This window comes from Haliaeetus albicilla, chromosome 10 (genome assembly GCF_947461875.1).
Source record: "Haliaeetus albicilla chromosome 10, bHalAlb1.1, whole genome shotgun sequence".
Classification (NCBI taxonomy): Eukaryota; Metazoa; Chordata; class Aves; order Accipitriformes; family Accipitridae; genus Haliaeetus; species Haliaeetus albicilla.
The window spans coordinates 17,079,822-17,094,418 of record NC_091492.1 but is presented as its reverse complement, the minus strand read 5'-3'; the positions used below and the strand labels follow the sequence as shown (position 1 = coordinate 17,094,418).

Sequence of the window (14,597 nt, the reverse complement as noted above, 5' to 3'; positions counted from 1 at the left end):
TGTAGCTTGTGTGCTCTCCTAGGTCTGGTTTCCACTCTTTTAGGGACACAGAAAAGCTAGCTTTGCTCTTATCTTTCAGAATACATTTGGAATTCCTTTCAAATGTCTCTTATCAGAGTTGACAAGAAGTACCTATTACTTACAGACATTTCAATGTGGGTTTTCTGTAGAAGAAAATTAGATCAGGTCATGAGATGTAATAAACCAGACATAGGATTTCCAAATACATTTTATTTCTTTCATGGTTAATACTTTTTGAAGTGCACTACTGAAATGCTGCATCAATGTAAAACCTGGTTTGCCTCTGATGACTGTGATTGACTAAAACAGTAGGCAATATTCCCGGAGATATTTAGCTTCTGATAATTCAGCCATACAGACGTTCCCTGATTTTTAATTTTTTTTTCTGGAGGGCCATTTTTCACATGTACAAAAAACCCTTGAAAACTAGATATTTTTTATATCTAAAATTCACAGCATGTCTCGCTGTTAAATTGCCACCTTAGAGGCCTTTTTTAAATTTCATTGAAAATGCATATTAAATCAAAGTGATAGACACATGTAATGTAAAATGTCTGTCAACAATTAGAATCCCATTTGGAAGTTTGTAAAGCATAACAATTTAAAATGAATTTAAATTGAGAAGGAAAGTTTTTAGATTGAGAAGGAAAGTTTTAGCCTGCAGTATTGCAATTTTGTACAGAACAAATCCAGATTTTTTGCCCTTTTCTGAGTGAAAGAGAAATAAGAGCCACAGCTTCTAATGCAGTTAGTTCACCATCGTGTGTCAGTCAAGCAGTTTCATTCTTTCCACAATAAAGTCCAAATTATATTGATTATTTGATTTTGAAAGGAAAAATAAATCAGTAAATATGCAAATAACACAGCCCAATGTAAAATCGTGTTGCCATGTCATAGAATCATAAAATAGCCCCCATTGGAAGGGACCTCGAAAGATCATTTGGTCCAACCTTTCATTTTCAAGGAACCTAGAATGCATTGCAGTTGAGCCACTTGATAAATTTGTGTGCTATGTATTGAAAAGTGCAACTGCTTTTATTGGGATAGACTAAATCCCTATCCAGTAATATCCATGTGGTTTGGAAAAAAGAAATGCTTTAAGGGAAACTTTACAAATTTCCTTTGTATTCTTCTAAGATGATGACAAGTTTTACTCCCAAACCTCCTGGAGCTCCTGAAATCATAGGCTCCCCAGGCAAACAGGGCCACTGGAGCACTGAGGCCAAATGCCCCGATGGCAGTTTTGGCCCTGGTCCTTGGCTGGGTGGCCCCACCGCTGAGGACTTACCTACCTAAATGGGGACTGGGACTGGCAGTCAAATGGGTACAAAGTTTGGGCTGATGCCTGGATTTTTGCAAAGTCTTGGGTGTAGCAAAATCTGGGGTTAGATTAGGGTTTATAGCTAATGTTTACATTGTATTCAATAAATATCTACAATATGGTTTGTCATAAAATGAAAGTATTTTCAATTAATTTCAAATTTTGTAGCATATATTTATTTTTTGTTTTATAACACGCATGTTTCCAAGCAGTATTCCATAATGTCATCTTTCTACACTGAAATTAGTATAATCTTGTAGATACATGCCAATGCTTCAAGCATAGAACACTGCATTCTCTATAGTGATACATAGCTCCTTTAAGCAGATACACTTCCAGTGCTGATATAGTTGTGTATAATTCTTCCAGATTAAATTCAGGCTGTTTCTAGACATTCCAGTTATCACTTTGATTGATTTTATGAGAATGACAATAAGGAAGCAGAATAATAAGAAATGCAAAGCATATTCTACAGCTCATTTCTGAAAGGAGAGTCAATCCCATGAGAACTTTCTGTAGTGTTACTGGTTACAATTATTGCAAAAATAATAGTGTGCTATCACAAAAAAAGTGGATGCAAATTACCAGTAACAGTATTTGTCTTTGGTTATTTAGTATTTATATAGTCTTTGAGTAATCCCCTTGAAGAGCCAAGATTACCTGTGATTAGCAGATTTGAACAGGTGGTTTAAGGAGCTGTACGCCTAAAATGTCATAGCTGTTTTGCTCAGAGCAGCAGTGAGTGCTTTCCCAGTCACCAGCAAGCAAATCCTGCAGGCTTCCCTGAATATGGCAACCAGTACCAGTTACAGGGGTTTGTTGCTCTAGGCAAAACATGAAACATAGGCCCCTCGCAAGGCACAATCACTAGAACAAGAAAGTGTTACTAAACATTTTGCAGCCCTAGGCAGCTGCATGCTCTGTGTGGCTGGTGGTGGCAGTGCTGGCCCTGAATGTAGATTTACCTATCTCTCCCCCCCCCCCCCCCGCCCCGTTAGGCTCACGTCCATCTTACTTTTTACCTTTGCACTGAGTTTGCCTAATTGCTTCTGCTCGGTGTGACTCCCATCACTGAACACAGGCAGGTCTTGTCCTACTTTAGAGCAATCCATTACCAGTGGGGCAAAGGAGCAGCAGGTCTGGCAGCCCTTGGAGAGCAGCATGGGCTGAAATTGAATTTTGCTATTAGAAAATTCTAGGAGTGAAACAAAGAGTAAGTGAATGATACTGCTTGAACAGGGTGCAGCAATGTTATTGTGTTGTGAGATTATATGTGCAGTGTCAGAGGACAGTACTGAAGGGGGAGGAGGGAATATTTATCCTTTGTTTAATTCCACTTAATTCAGTACGTTTATAATGCATTTGGCTCTGTTTTCACGAAACGGTTATGCTTAAGTATTATAGCTTTGCTTGTGCTTTCGTGCAGCATAAAAATGGAAGCTGCTTCAACTGCTGCTTCAACTGCAGAAGCAGCCGGGTTGAGTAAGCTTTAGAGGTAGAGCAAATGACTTCAAGCCCTAAAACGTATGGGAGTGCAAAGGTATGCAACTGTCAACTAAACATGTTATAAAGAGACATCTTACTAAGAGGTATGGTATTTTTATGCTAATCATTGTCATTGGTGCCTTCTCTAGATCTTTTTTCTATGTAACGGTTGTTTACACTCATCCGAAGTTAGTAATGGGCCTGATCTGGCACGCTCACACAAATACAGCTTCTCTCAGAAATCAGTTTGTATAGACTGGGGACTTAGACGCATATTTTATTTGCAAACAGCTGGAACAGCTTAAGAAGTTACCGTACCACGCACTGTTGCCCCATGCAGGAGATTTCCATCCCTTGCTGGAGGAGGATGTCATGCAAACATTTTTGCTAATGCTAGCGCAACACAGACTGAGACAGCCCACCCGCCCATTGCCCCAGCTCAGCTGGTGGGGCAGTGTCTTCCAGGTATGGGGCAGTGACAGGTGGTGGTCAGAAACAACACGCTCGATCATCGCGGTTAGTCCCTCCTGGAAATTTGCTCATGTCCAGTTCTAGACTGAAACACTGCCCATGCTGCCCTGTCAATGCTCTGCTTCCTGCACAAGGGTGAATTTCACCAATAATGGGTTTAGAATTGGGTGCTTGCATTGCAAACTTCTGAGGACGAGAGAAGTGGAGGGTTGTGGTCTCAGAAGTGAGTATATGACATATCCTTGAGCTTTACAAATGGATGTAGAATAAGCACTGGTGTTTGATGTAAGTTCTTCCTAAATGAACTATGTTGTCTTATATTCAGGTATGATTGTCCCCCTTTCGCTTTGCCTGTTGCAGTACGTACATGACATAATGATGGTTGAATTGCTGAACCGGTACAGACTGGGGCTCCATTTGTCTTTGCATGTATGACTTTTGCACCAGATGCCTTTAGTATGATCTGAAACTTACTCAAGCTTTAAATTCTTCTTCAGGAGGTGCTTCTGGGCTGTCAGTGGCTGGGAGCGAGCTCAGATGAGCTTAATGATTACGTACAGTCTTGGGGAGAGGCAGCTAGACTGCAGAAAGCTGCTTACAACATGCAAGTAAACGTGTTCTGCAATCCTGGATGCTCCATTTGAGATGGAGTTTGAAGTTCTGTGAAGAAGGACCGAAACACAGAATATGTAACTCAGGCTGAGATTCAAGAAATATTTTGTACAGCCAGGCTGAAAGTCCAAGCTTACCACATAAAGCATGCAAAGGACAGAAACAATTTTTCTAACCCCAAATCTGGTATCTGGATTTGTGAGGAAGGGTCTTTTTTAAGTCTCTTTTCAAGGATTGCTTTTTGAATCTTGTGACTTGAGCTTTTCTTAGGGAAGGGAAGGAAAGGAAAGGAAATGGTGAGTTTCATTTTCTAGTTGGTAACCGTATGATCTTGGGGTTTTGGAGCAGTAGTTTTCAAGGCTCTCTCTGGGTCACTGTTGTACTATCTGCTGATGGTTCAGTAAGAGCTGGCTGGCACCTCAGTGCTCAACTCTTCCCCCCTCTTTCCTGCTGCAGAATTATTCTAAGAAATCAGAAACTCCTGGAGTTACCTTTTGAGATAGGTGATGGCTTTTGTCGCCATCTGAACATTAAATGATCACTAATGGGAAAAAAACTGTAAAAACGTGGCTGGGGGATCAGATTGCTCCACAAGGAAACGGGCTCCCCATAAGATGCAGATAATGCGTGTGCAAGTCTGTGAGCAAACATATTTACACTCAGATGGATATATTTTGCGCACTGCCATTGCAGACCAGTTCTATTAACAGGCTAGCCCAAACTGGGGGCTAAAGGTGGATCGTGAGGACTCTACTTAGCTCAGGCATGGAAAGCAGAACATTATTCATGAGGCATTTACTTTACTGCAACTAGCGGCTGCCAAGCCAGCCTCTTGTGTTGATGCAAAGAGTATGACAATTTTCACGTTGTAAACACCATGCATTAATCAGGGCACCTCAATATTATGCAAACAAAATGTATGTACTTACAAATACTTCCACTGTATTTGAATCAAAAATACATCACAAAAATGAGAGGGGTTATTGGGTTCATTTCATCGATCAAGAAATTTGGGACTCTACAGGCAACATTTCCCCTGAGGTTTGAGACATGTTTCTCCTGTAATCGCTGCATATTCTCCAGATTAAAATGAAATCTTAAAATGTAAATAAAAATACATACTCTGTAAATCTGATTTGACAGTGAAAACCTTTTTGTGACGACAACAACAGGTCTTACTTTGTTAGATTATTAACTTGTAGAAAATGATCTGTAGGTTCTATTTCAGAGGGAAGTGCCATGCGAAATTTTGGCCTTGTATTTGTATTTTGACAGACTACAGAACTTTTGTGTAATTTTGTGTCAAAGGTAAGCAAATCCTAAGGAACACTTTTTTAAGAACATGGTTTTTTTCTTAAATATCCTGGAAAATACCTCCCTCAGTCCCACTCCTTCATTTGTTTTTAAATGGTTACCACCTTCATATTTTATACTATTTTAAATAGTACTTTGATTAAGAAATTATAGCTATGATAATTTTTTAAAAATCAACACTAAGACTCTTGTGAATAGATACCTAGGTGCACAGCAGCTGCAACTGTGAAGTTTTCCTACTGTACAAAGGCACTTTTCTTAAAGCAAGATGTTTGGAGGAAATCTTGACTGATAGCTAGTCATATCTCCTCATCCAATATCAGATGTATTTTTTCATGACTCTTCTTTTGACATGTACATATTTCAACATCTTTTTTTTTTTTCTTGTTCTACCCAGAGTTATTTCTGTGATGAGACACATCACAGTATGTCTTTGGAAGATGTCTTTGCAGCCCAGAATGGTTTTTAAAATTTTGTATCTAGGCTGGAGAAATCTCTGTCACTTCATTTCTAAACTTCTGGTTTTCTAGTGGAGGCACATGGTGGCTTTATATGGCTGTGATACACTAGGCTATATATATAAAAAATAAAATTAAACTGGGATGTGAAGGCATGTGGCTTGCAGAGGAAACTTCCCCTGTGGCATCAAATAAAATTCTTGGTTCTCTATAGAACTAATAGACTCATTCTGTCCATACATGATGACCACTGTGTAACAAATCGGTGGGAAAGATTTCTGACCTAAGCCTACCTGAAATACACTCTAATTTATTTCTTTAACCTAAAAAAAGCTACATAAAGCATAGAGTGATACCTTGGGATCAATAATAACTTTGAAATCAAGACATTTTCTCAAGTGTATGGTATTTAATAATTTTTAAAAAGCTTATTTTTTAACATGGGAAATAAGACATTCTGCTATTAAAAAATATATCAAATAGAGGAAATAATGATAGGCTTTAGGATGTGAGAGTATTTCTAATTACTAGCACTCTCTAGGTTCTCTGTGTAGTCATGTAAAAGTGCATGGAAGTCTTTTGCAGTGCTGCATATTTATCTTTCTGTATGGGTTTTTTTATGCCTTGTGGGCTGTATGTACAGAATAGCTGCCTATACACTGATGTGGCATATTGCTGGTATTTTTTTTATTCCTTGGTTTTTAACTCTCTTGCCCGAGAAAGAGGATTTTCCATCCAGCTTGTTTACTTCATGATTTATGTCTAAATTGACAGAGTCCTTCGGAGGCATTCGTGTTAAATTTGAAACAAACATATTTAATGCTCGTGTTGTAATAAAACAGCTAAAAGAGCAGATTAAAAAGATATGCACAGAGGGGTCTGATTGATTGAGGGATTGATTTTACTACTTTTCCCGTAGGTGGGTAGTGATGGCTGTAAATCTCTTGATAATCATTTCAGAAGCACCTTCATCAATAAACTCAAAAGGGACAGCTAGGTGTAAAGATTTGCCAGCCATCAGGTCAAACAAAAGGCAGCAAATGTGTAAAGAAAGAATTGAATTAAATAATCCCACCTTGGCCGGTTATGGCATTAGTCATGTTCATTTTTGTCTCGGGGGCGGGGGAGTTTCCTATCACTGTGATTCTCTGAGATTTGGGGGGAGGGAGAGGGGGAGGCTTTTTCCCTCTTTTTTTTTTTTTTTTTTTTTCCTTTGGCTCAACCCGTATTGCTTACGATTCAATTATGCGGCTAAAAGCTTGTGTTTGTGAGCAATGATCAATTATTAGTTGTCAGTAATAACGGAAAAGGATTCAGTTCTGGTGCCTCCCCCCCCGCCTTCTTCTTTTTTTTTTTTTTTTTTCTGGGGAATTATCACGAGAAAATAAATCCAAAAAAAGGAAGAGAGCAAGGAGCGGGGGGAGCTGACAGCATGTCCACAAAAGTAGTCATACCTGAACCCACACGGTCACAGGACTTGCAATGTCCATATTGAATAGCGTGATCCAGGCTATTGATAATAAAACAATTCCAGATAGCTGGTGCTCGCTGCCCCTGGGTAGCCGCACCCCAGGACTGTCTCAAAAGTTTATTATATATCGGAGCACAAAGCCAAGTTCCCAGCTGACTGCAGCATCTGGAAGCCCCTAATTACACACATTTCTAAAATATATGTACCCTGTCTTAGCTGAAAAACGGTTTACTTGAGAGGTCAGCTGTAGTGACGTTTGAAACTCTTGTGCAGTGTATCTTTTTTTAGTAAAAAAAAAAAAAAAAAGAAAGAAAAAGGAGAACATAAAAGGCGAAGAGAGGGAAGACCCCCCCCCCCCCCCAACAGAAAAGAACCACTGCCCAGCTAACTGAAACCCGGGTATTTTTGCAGTGCGAAGATGTGAACGGTTGGATTATAGGGAGAAAGCGTTTTCCTGACAGTGCTTTAATTGCTGTGCAGAGGCAGCGAGGAGCCGAAGCGGTGCCGCAGGTTGGGCTGACCCTCCGGCTGCCTGCGCCGGCAGCGCGGCTGGCTCCACGCACAGTCCGCCCTCCGAGCTGCTCCAGGGGGGAAAATTCCCAGAAAATATGAAATCAATTGGATTTCCCCCCCGGATCGTTATTAACGATGTATTATAAGTATGCGGGGACGGTGTAGCTTTTAACCCCTGCGTGTTAAGGGTGTTGCGTCTAATCGCAAACCTTAATAACAATAATCCAGCCTAGTGTGTTGCATCTCATTGGAATTGTCTCTCAGCAGAATGAACTGCAAATTATCCCCTGTTTACCATCTCCCTTCAGTGCTCATCTCAATGAACTGGAGATCGATCCCCACCACGGGTGTCTTCCAGCCAGGCTGATTTGCATTGAAGCACATTAGAAAGCCTCCCACCTCCATTAAAAAGAATAATCCGAGGAGGAAAAAAAAAGAGAAAAAAATCTCCAAGGTGTAGCGGGGAGGGAAAAATATCTGTCACTGTCATTTGGAGCTTCGAGAGGGAAAACCCAAGATCAGAGTATTTACGCTTGTGAACTCTCACAACTTCTGTTTGAGACAATGACGTTTAATTGATGTATTGCTATCAACAACAATAAAGACCGATTTTTCTCTAGCCCTGTCAATGCTGCTCTGCTCCCACCCTTTCCCCACCCCTCCCGGCCCCCAGCGAAGAAGAGGAAAACAAACAATAAATAATCAAGCGGTCCTAGATGAAATAACCAGGCGCCGCTTTATACACTAGCGAGGGAGAAGAGAAACGAAAAAAAAAAGTTATAAAACTTAATTTCTCCAGATTAATTTCTTTTTCTTTAAACCACTGTTTTTCTTCTTCTTGATGCTGTTGCTTTTTAATTACCAGTCCACGGCCGCCTTTTTCCAGCCAAGAAGCAAAGGTACTGCGCATCTGGGGAAATTTGTCTTAAGCTTAATCGACAAATGTATAATGAAATTGTAAACGCGAATAATTTTGGGAGAGCAGCTAGATTAGAAACCGTGGGAAGCTAATGGAGTGATTGATACAGTTAGAAATACAGACACAGATGTGTAAATAGATCCGCGTGGGTATTCTGTGTGTATCTACGTGTGGCTAGCTATCAGCAACGTGTGCGTTTCTATATGTTCAGGTTCGGTTTCTTTCCCACTGTCTCAGGGTAAGGAGGGTGACAGCCTGCGCTGAGTGTATCCATCTCTGCCGAAACATCTCTTTAAATATTCAGTGAAAAATAATGTCATGTGAAGTACCACCTATAGCAACATTATTATCTTCATTCTTCAACATCATCCCCGCTGATAGCTTCGTTTGTCTTTTTCTCAAAATCTACTGTACCCAATGCTGCGGGGAGGGAGGGGGCTCGCCCTGTGCAGAAATGAAAAGAAGCGTCAGTGGCCACTTTGCAACGCTGACTAAATACTGGAGTGGCACCTGGGAGGCTTTTTCGGTTCGTATGCGTTTGTTTGGTTGGTTTTTGCGGCTGTTGGTTTTTTTCACCCTTCTTGCTAAACGTTTTACAGTCTCTTTCGTTTAATAATGAGAAGAAAACGCGAGTGAGCCGCTTCCTCGAATGGGAAGATTTCTCCCTCTCTCCCCTCTCCTCTCGCTCGGTCTCTAGGTTTTACCGGCTCATTTGAAATTGAAATGAGTTGTATCTGATCAGCCGCTTGCTTTTACAGGGAGTTTGTTAATATTAATACGGGAAAAAGGAGTAGCTTCTATAGAAGAGTAAATAATCCAGCGGGGGGAGTGGGAGGAGAGAGCACTAGATGGGTCAGGGTGGAGGAAAAGAAATCGCCTGCGCTCCCGCTTCTCCCAGCTCAGCTTATTTCACAGAGTAACTTTTCGTGCCCGGACCGCAGTGACACGCGAAGGGGTGCGGAGAGCAGGGAGCGTCGTGAGCGCAGGGGGAACGCGCGCCATTCATCCGCCGTCTATGTGTGTCGTTGGATGAACGAGACATTAAAAATAGCGTTGTCTAGAGCCTCTTTGCAACCATACTTTTTATTTCAAGACCGTGTGAAATTTCTTCGTACGAGGTTCCTCCTCTGGAAGTAACGCCCGGGCGTAAAAGTTTGATGCATGATGTGTTACGCGGTAGGAGTGCGGTGCCGCGCGGTCCTGGTGCTATAAATACTCAGCACTAGGCACGAACCGCGACCCCGGAGAGCGCACGGGCGCACCGGCAGCCGGCCCGGCCCGGCGGAGCCCCAGCGCCAGCCCCTCCGCGCCCGGCCCGCCGCGCAGCCCAGCGCCAAAGTTAGCGAAGTTTGGCCGGTCCCGCGCAGCGTCCGCGGCGGCTCCGCCTGCGCGCACGCCCAGCCCGCAGCCTCCTGCGCGGAGCACCCGCGGGCCGCTCCGCTTCGCGCCCCCCCCCCGCCCCCCGCCGCCAGGCTCCGCGCTGCCGGGGGCGCCTCCGGCAGGCAGATGCGCATCGCTCCCGCGTCCGAGGGGGAAACAAAAGTCAGGAGCGGTCCCGCGGGGGAGCGGAGGCACCCGCGGCGCCGGGAGGGGCAGGGAAAGGCGGAGGGGGGGAGCGGGGCCGCGGAGCGGGGCCGCGGAGCGGGGCGCGCCGCCCGCCCCCAGCCCTGGCCTCGCCGCCGCTCGCACCGGCCTTCCCCGGGCGGCGGCGGCCGGATTGACTCCCGGCGCAGCCAACCGGCGCGGCGCGGCGGCCGGGGGCGGAGCGGCCGCCTGGTCCGCCCGCCGCTCCCGGCGGCGCCCTAATTGTCCTGGGAATGTGTGAGATAAAAAACAAACCCTTCCTATTTTCAGCACCCCTCGGGCCCGTGATATATGGAAAGAGAAGGGGCGGGGGGGAGGCGGGCGCGAGCTGGGGGAGGGCGAAAATGGATCTTTATTTGCAAACGCGGGGACAAGAAGGAAAAAACCCCAACAAGAAAAAAAAACCCCAAAAACCACCAAAAAGCAAACACCCGAAACTTTTTGCAGCAGCGGGACGGAGCGAGCGGCGGTGCGCGGGGTCGGGCGGCAGCCGGAGCGGGGCCGGGAGCGGGGCTCTCCCCGCTCAGACACTTGCCGGGCGCCGCCGGGGTGCGGGGGCCGCCCCTCCGAGCCCGCTGCTCCCCGCCGACCGCTCCCCCCAGCCGTGCGTCCTCCCCTCCACCGATTATTGCTTACCCTGCCCTCCCTCCGCGGGTCGGGGCTTTGGTCGAGGCTGGGGGGGTGGGGGTGGGGGGGAGAAGCTTTTTTAAGGGAAAAAAAATAAAAAAAAAGGAAGAAAAAAGTGAAATGCAGCGCAAAACTGAGGGAAGGAGGGAGGGAGGCGCGGGGAGCCCGTCGGGGCTGGAGGAAGGGGCGAGGGGAGACACATTCCTATAGTAACCGGGATGGCGCGATGCAGCCCCAGCTGGTTGCTAAGAGGGTTAAACTGTATCCAAACAGCTTTGGGGAAATCCAGCCCCTTCTCCTGCCACATGGATCGACTCATTGGGTGGGAGCGGCGGAGAGACAAGGGTCTCCAGCAAATCAGCGCCTAATTGATTAAGGCGAGCTGGTTTGAATAGAGCTGGCCATGTGCCAATCGCCTTTCAAAGAGCCCCTCTATGATTAATCGCAATGCATTATTGATAATCATAATTATAGCAGGACACATGCGCGGTGCGCGGAGGATTGGGGAGGCTGGGGGGGGGGAGGCTCGATTTCCGTAATTTTGAGAAGATTTTTTTTTAGTAATTTTTTATTCTGCCCCAGCTGATGTTTGAGCCAGCATGTCGCGGAGGAAGCAGGCGAAGCCTCAGCATTTCCAATCCGACCCCGATCTGGCCTTGTTATCCCAGCGAAATGGTGAGTTCTTCTCCTCTCCCTCGCACACATTTTAACACAAACACACACAAAATAGATCAACTTACCTTGCGGGGAGACGGGACCGCGCCGGGCAGCGGAGCGGGACAGCTGGATCTCCCGGAGTTACGTGCGGGGGGGTTCCTTCTGGGGTTTTGGTCCAAGTTCTTGGCTTTTATTTTATTTTTTTTTTTTTTACTCAGCGTTTTGTTTCGCCTGTTTCTTAACGAAACTCCAAACTCTTTCCGTTTTTTGATGTTTTCCCTCCGCCCTCCCCCCCGCGGGGCGGTCTGGCATCCTGAGCCCGCGGGAGATGGATCCGCGCCCCCCGCGCCTCTCTCCGCGCCCCGCGGAGCGGGGGAACAAAGTGGGGCTACCGCGGGGCGGCTGATCCTGGAGCCCCTCGGGACGGATGCCCCGTCCGGCCACACACGCTGCCCGCGCCGTCCCCCCGAAAGGGGCAGAAAACCCCCCCCGGGCACCCACTTTCTCGCCCCCCCCCAAACACCCCGCGGACCCCAGAGCTCCCGCACCCCCGCGCTCCTCCGCGGTCCCACCGAGCGGGGGACGCTGCCCCGCCGCTGAGCAGCTCCGGCCTCCGGCTGCACCAAAAGCTTCCTGGAGGCGGAAAAGTTGCCGCCGCCGCCGGGCCGGGCCGGGCCGGGCCGCGGGGGGGGTAGGGGGGGCGGGGGTCTCCCCGTCCCGGGAGCCGCCGCGCCGGGCTCCGCGCAGCCGCCGCGCCGGAGAGGGGCTCCGCGGCCACCAGCGCGGAAGCTCCGGGCAGCGCGGGGGCTTGTTTTCTTTTCCTTAAGGTTCCTTTTTATTTTTATTTCTTTCTCCGCCTCCCCCTCCCCTCCAAGTCGGTGAGCGAGGAATAAACGCTGGCTTTGTGTCCGCCAGGATTTGGAGAAGGAGCGTGTGAAATATCTTTTTTTTTTCTCTTTTCTTTCTTTCTTTTTTTTTTTTCCCCTTCCTCCCCACCTTTTCCCTCCGCCTGCGGGAGCAGGGGGATTTCGGAAGAGTTCGGCGCAGCCCGGCGGGCGGCGGAGGGGGACGTGCCCCTACCCGTACCTGTACCGGGACGCGGGGTGACAAGTGGTCGGCGAGAGCCGCGGCCGGGAAGGCGGGGGTCGGCGGGGGCGCTCGGCCCGGAGGCAGCATCCACCCCCCCCCGCGCCCGCCGCCGCCCAGCCGGCCCCCCCAGCGGCCATGCGGCGGGCGAGCGCCGGGGGGCGGCGAGGGGACCCGCCGGCGGCAGGCGCGCAGGGCGCCGCGGGGCAGGAGCGCTTCAGGCGGGCAGGTAAGGGCGGGCCGGGGCGCGGCGGTGCCCCCTTCGCCGCCCGGCAGCGCCTCGGACGTCCCCCGGCAACTTCCCGAGGAAGCGTTGGCGCGGGGCCCTCCGCTCCCGCGGCCGCTCCGCGTTCCGGCCGCGCCGGCTGCCCTGGGCCGGCCGAACTGCCTCCCGGCCCGGCGGCGGCGGCGGCCCCGGGAGCGGCGGTGCCGAGCGCGGTGCCCGCGCCCCTCGGCTGCGCGGGGGCGAAATGCGGGGCGAGGATCCCGGGCTCGGCGCGATGAATCAAGTCGGAAAGTTTGCGGGCTGTTGTCCCGCCTCTGTGAGAGTTTACCCGGCTTCTAAAATCCCTGGGACGCCCTCTTCGTAAAACCACCAAATACATAAGCACTCGCTTCGCGTAGCTCTGCCGAAACATTTCTCAAAAGTCATTCGGTTCCTGGGAGGCGACTTCTGGTTTTTAGCCGAGTTTCGTGCGCTGTGAGTGCACTCGAGTTTTGCCGTTCGCTCAGCGTAATCCCCTTTCTCATCTCAGTAAACGTATTTCTTTTTTCTTCCGATATTATTTCTACTTCCGCTTGAAGTTTGGAGCAGGAGTTGGGGAAAACGTTGCGTTTTTATTTGTCTTTCATCGGCCTCCCATGAAACAATTTGGAACTTCTTAAAGTGAGCAGAGAAAGGGAAAGCTGAGATGGAAATTATCTTGCTGGGAAAGCAGAGAGGGATTTTTTCACATCTTCACTTTGTGCGATTGCCTCTTTTGACGTTTGCTGTCTGTTTTTGGTTTGGGTAGATGGAACAGGTCAAAACACCTCCGAGCATCTTTTTTTTAAAAGTAGCCGTTTTCTTCTGGTTTTAGTCTCTTGATCTGATTTTGCACATCATTTTCAAATGAAAGACGGTGGGAGTGTGAGAAAGGAATGTTAACTGAGCAGCTTTCCTGCCTGTTGCTAAAGGATGTACTTCACGTAAGTTGGATTTTGCCTGAAAAGATGGCATGGAAGTGAAGCTTTTGTTTAGTTTGCATGGCTGTCCTAAGTTAAGTAAGTAAATAACGAAGTTTATTATTTTTGAAACATACCTACCGCTTTCCTAGGAAAAGCAATGTTCTTTACTATAAAATCTGTAGGAGCCTCCCCCCGCCCTTCTCAAGTAATGCTTTTAGGTTATGGCTGCTTTACATGGTTAGACGGTAAGTTTTGAGTAAGTTGCCTAGAGGGTGTGTTTTTGTCATGGTGTTTCAGGATTCAGAACACTGTAATAATATTAGCATAGAGCTACCCTCTGCCTTTCCGGGCTCCCCAGCCCTGGCAGCTGCTTCCCACTTGAACCAAGACAGGGTGGGTGAGCTACGTGGAGGACGAGTCTGCATTATATGCGGTGAAATTGCAAAACAAAACTTCGAAGTTCCAAGCGCTCCTTTCTTCTCCTTTCATACTGTGAATTCAGGTTTGCTAATTCATCTAATAGTTTGCGCAGGGTTCAGGCAAATGTAGCATCGCTAGTCCTTAAGGCACTTGCAGTAAGGTACTGCTGGGCAGTATTTTGGGCAATGAATAGAGTGGCCCCGTGAAAATTTCTTGCATCTGATTTGAATTCTGGTTTGTGAAATCTTTCTGCTATGGTTTCGTATCTAAAGATTGATAGGGAAAAAAGTTCCTCAGACTGCAACAGCGTGGGTTTTGGGGGTTTTTTTACTGCTCTCTTTTTTTCCAAAGTTCAAAGCTCATGCAGTTCACTCTTAGCAGGAAGACTTTCCACTTAAAATGTGTTTTTGGTTCCATCAATGGATAAGTAAGTTTACTCTTGTAAAAAAATCCTGTGCATGTGCACATTTG

At 47.2% G+C, this 14,597-nt stretch overlaps 1 protein-coding gene across 4 annotated transcripts in view; it reads left to right on the top strand.

Annotated features, from left to right (window-relative positions):
* Positions 1-2,466: 2,466 nt before the first annotated feature.
* The window catches only part of SALL1 (spalt like transcription factor 1), a 23,595-nt gene continuing 11,464 nt past the window's right edge, over positions 2,467-14,597 (top strand). The window contains exons 1-2 of one of the 4 annotated variants that reach the window (XM_069793647.1): positions 2,467-2,555; positions 11,379-11,471. In XM_069793647.1, the coding sequence (XP_069649748.1) occupies positions 11,396-11,471 (76 nt within the window). In that variant the 5' untranslated portion in view covers positions 2,467-2,555; positions 11,379-11,395. Of the gene's footprint in view, positions 2,556-10,903; positions 11,472-12,527; positions 12,769-14,597 lie in introns of those variants that run through there. The other 3 variants (XM_069793646.1, XM_069793645.1, XM_069793644.1) reach the window with 3 other exon arrangements.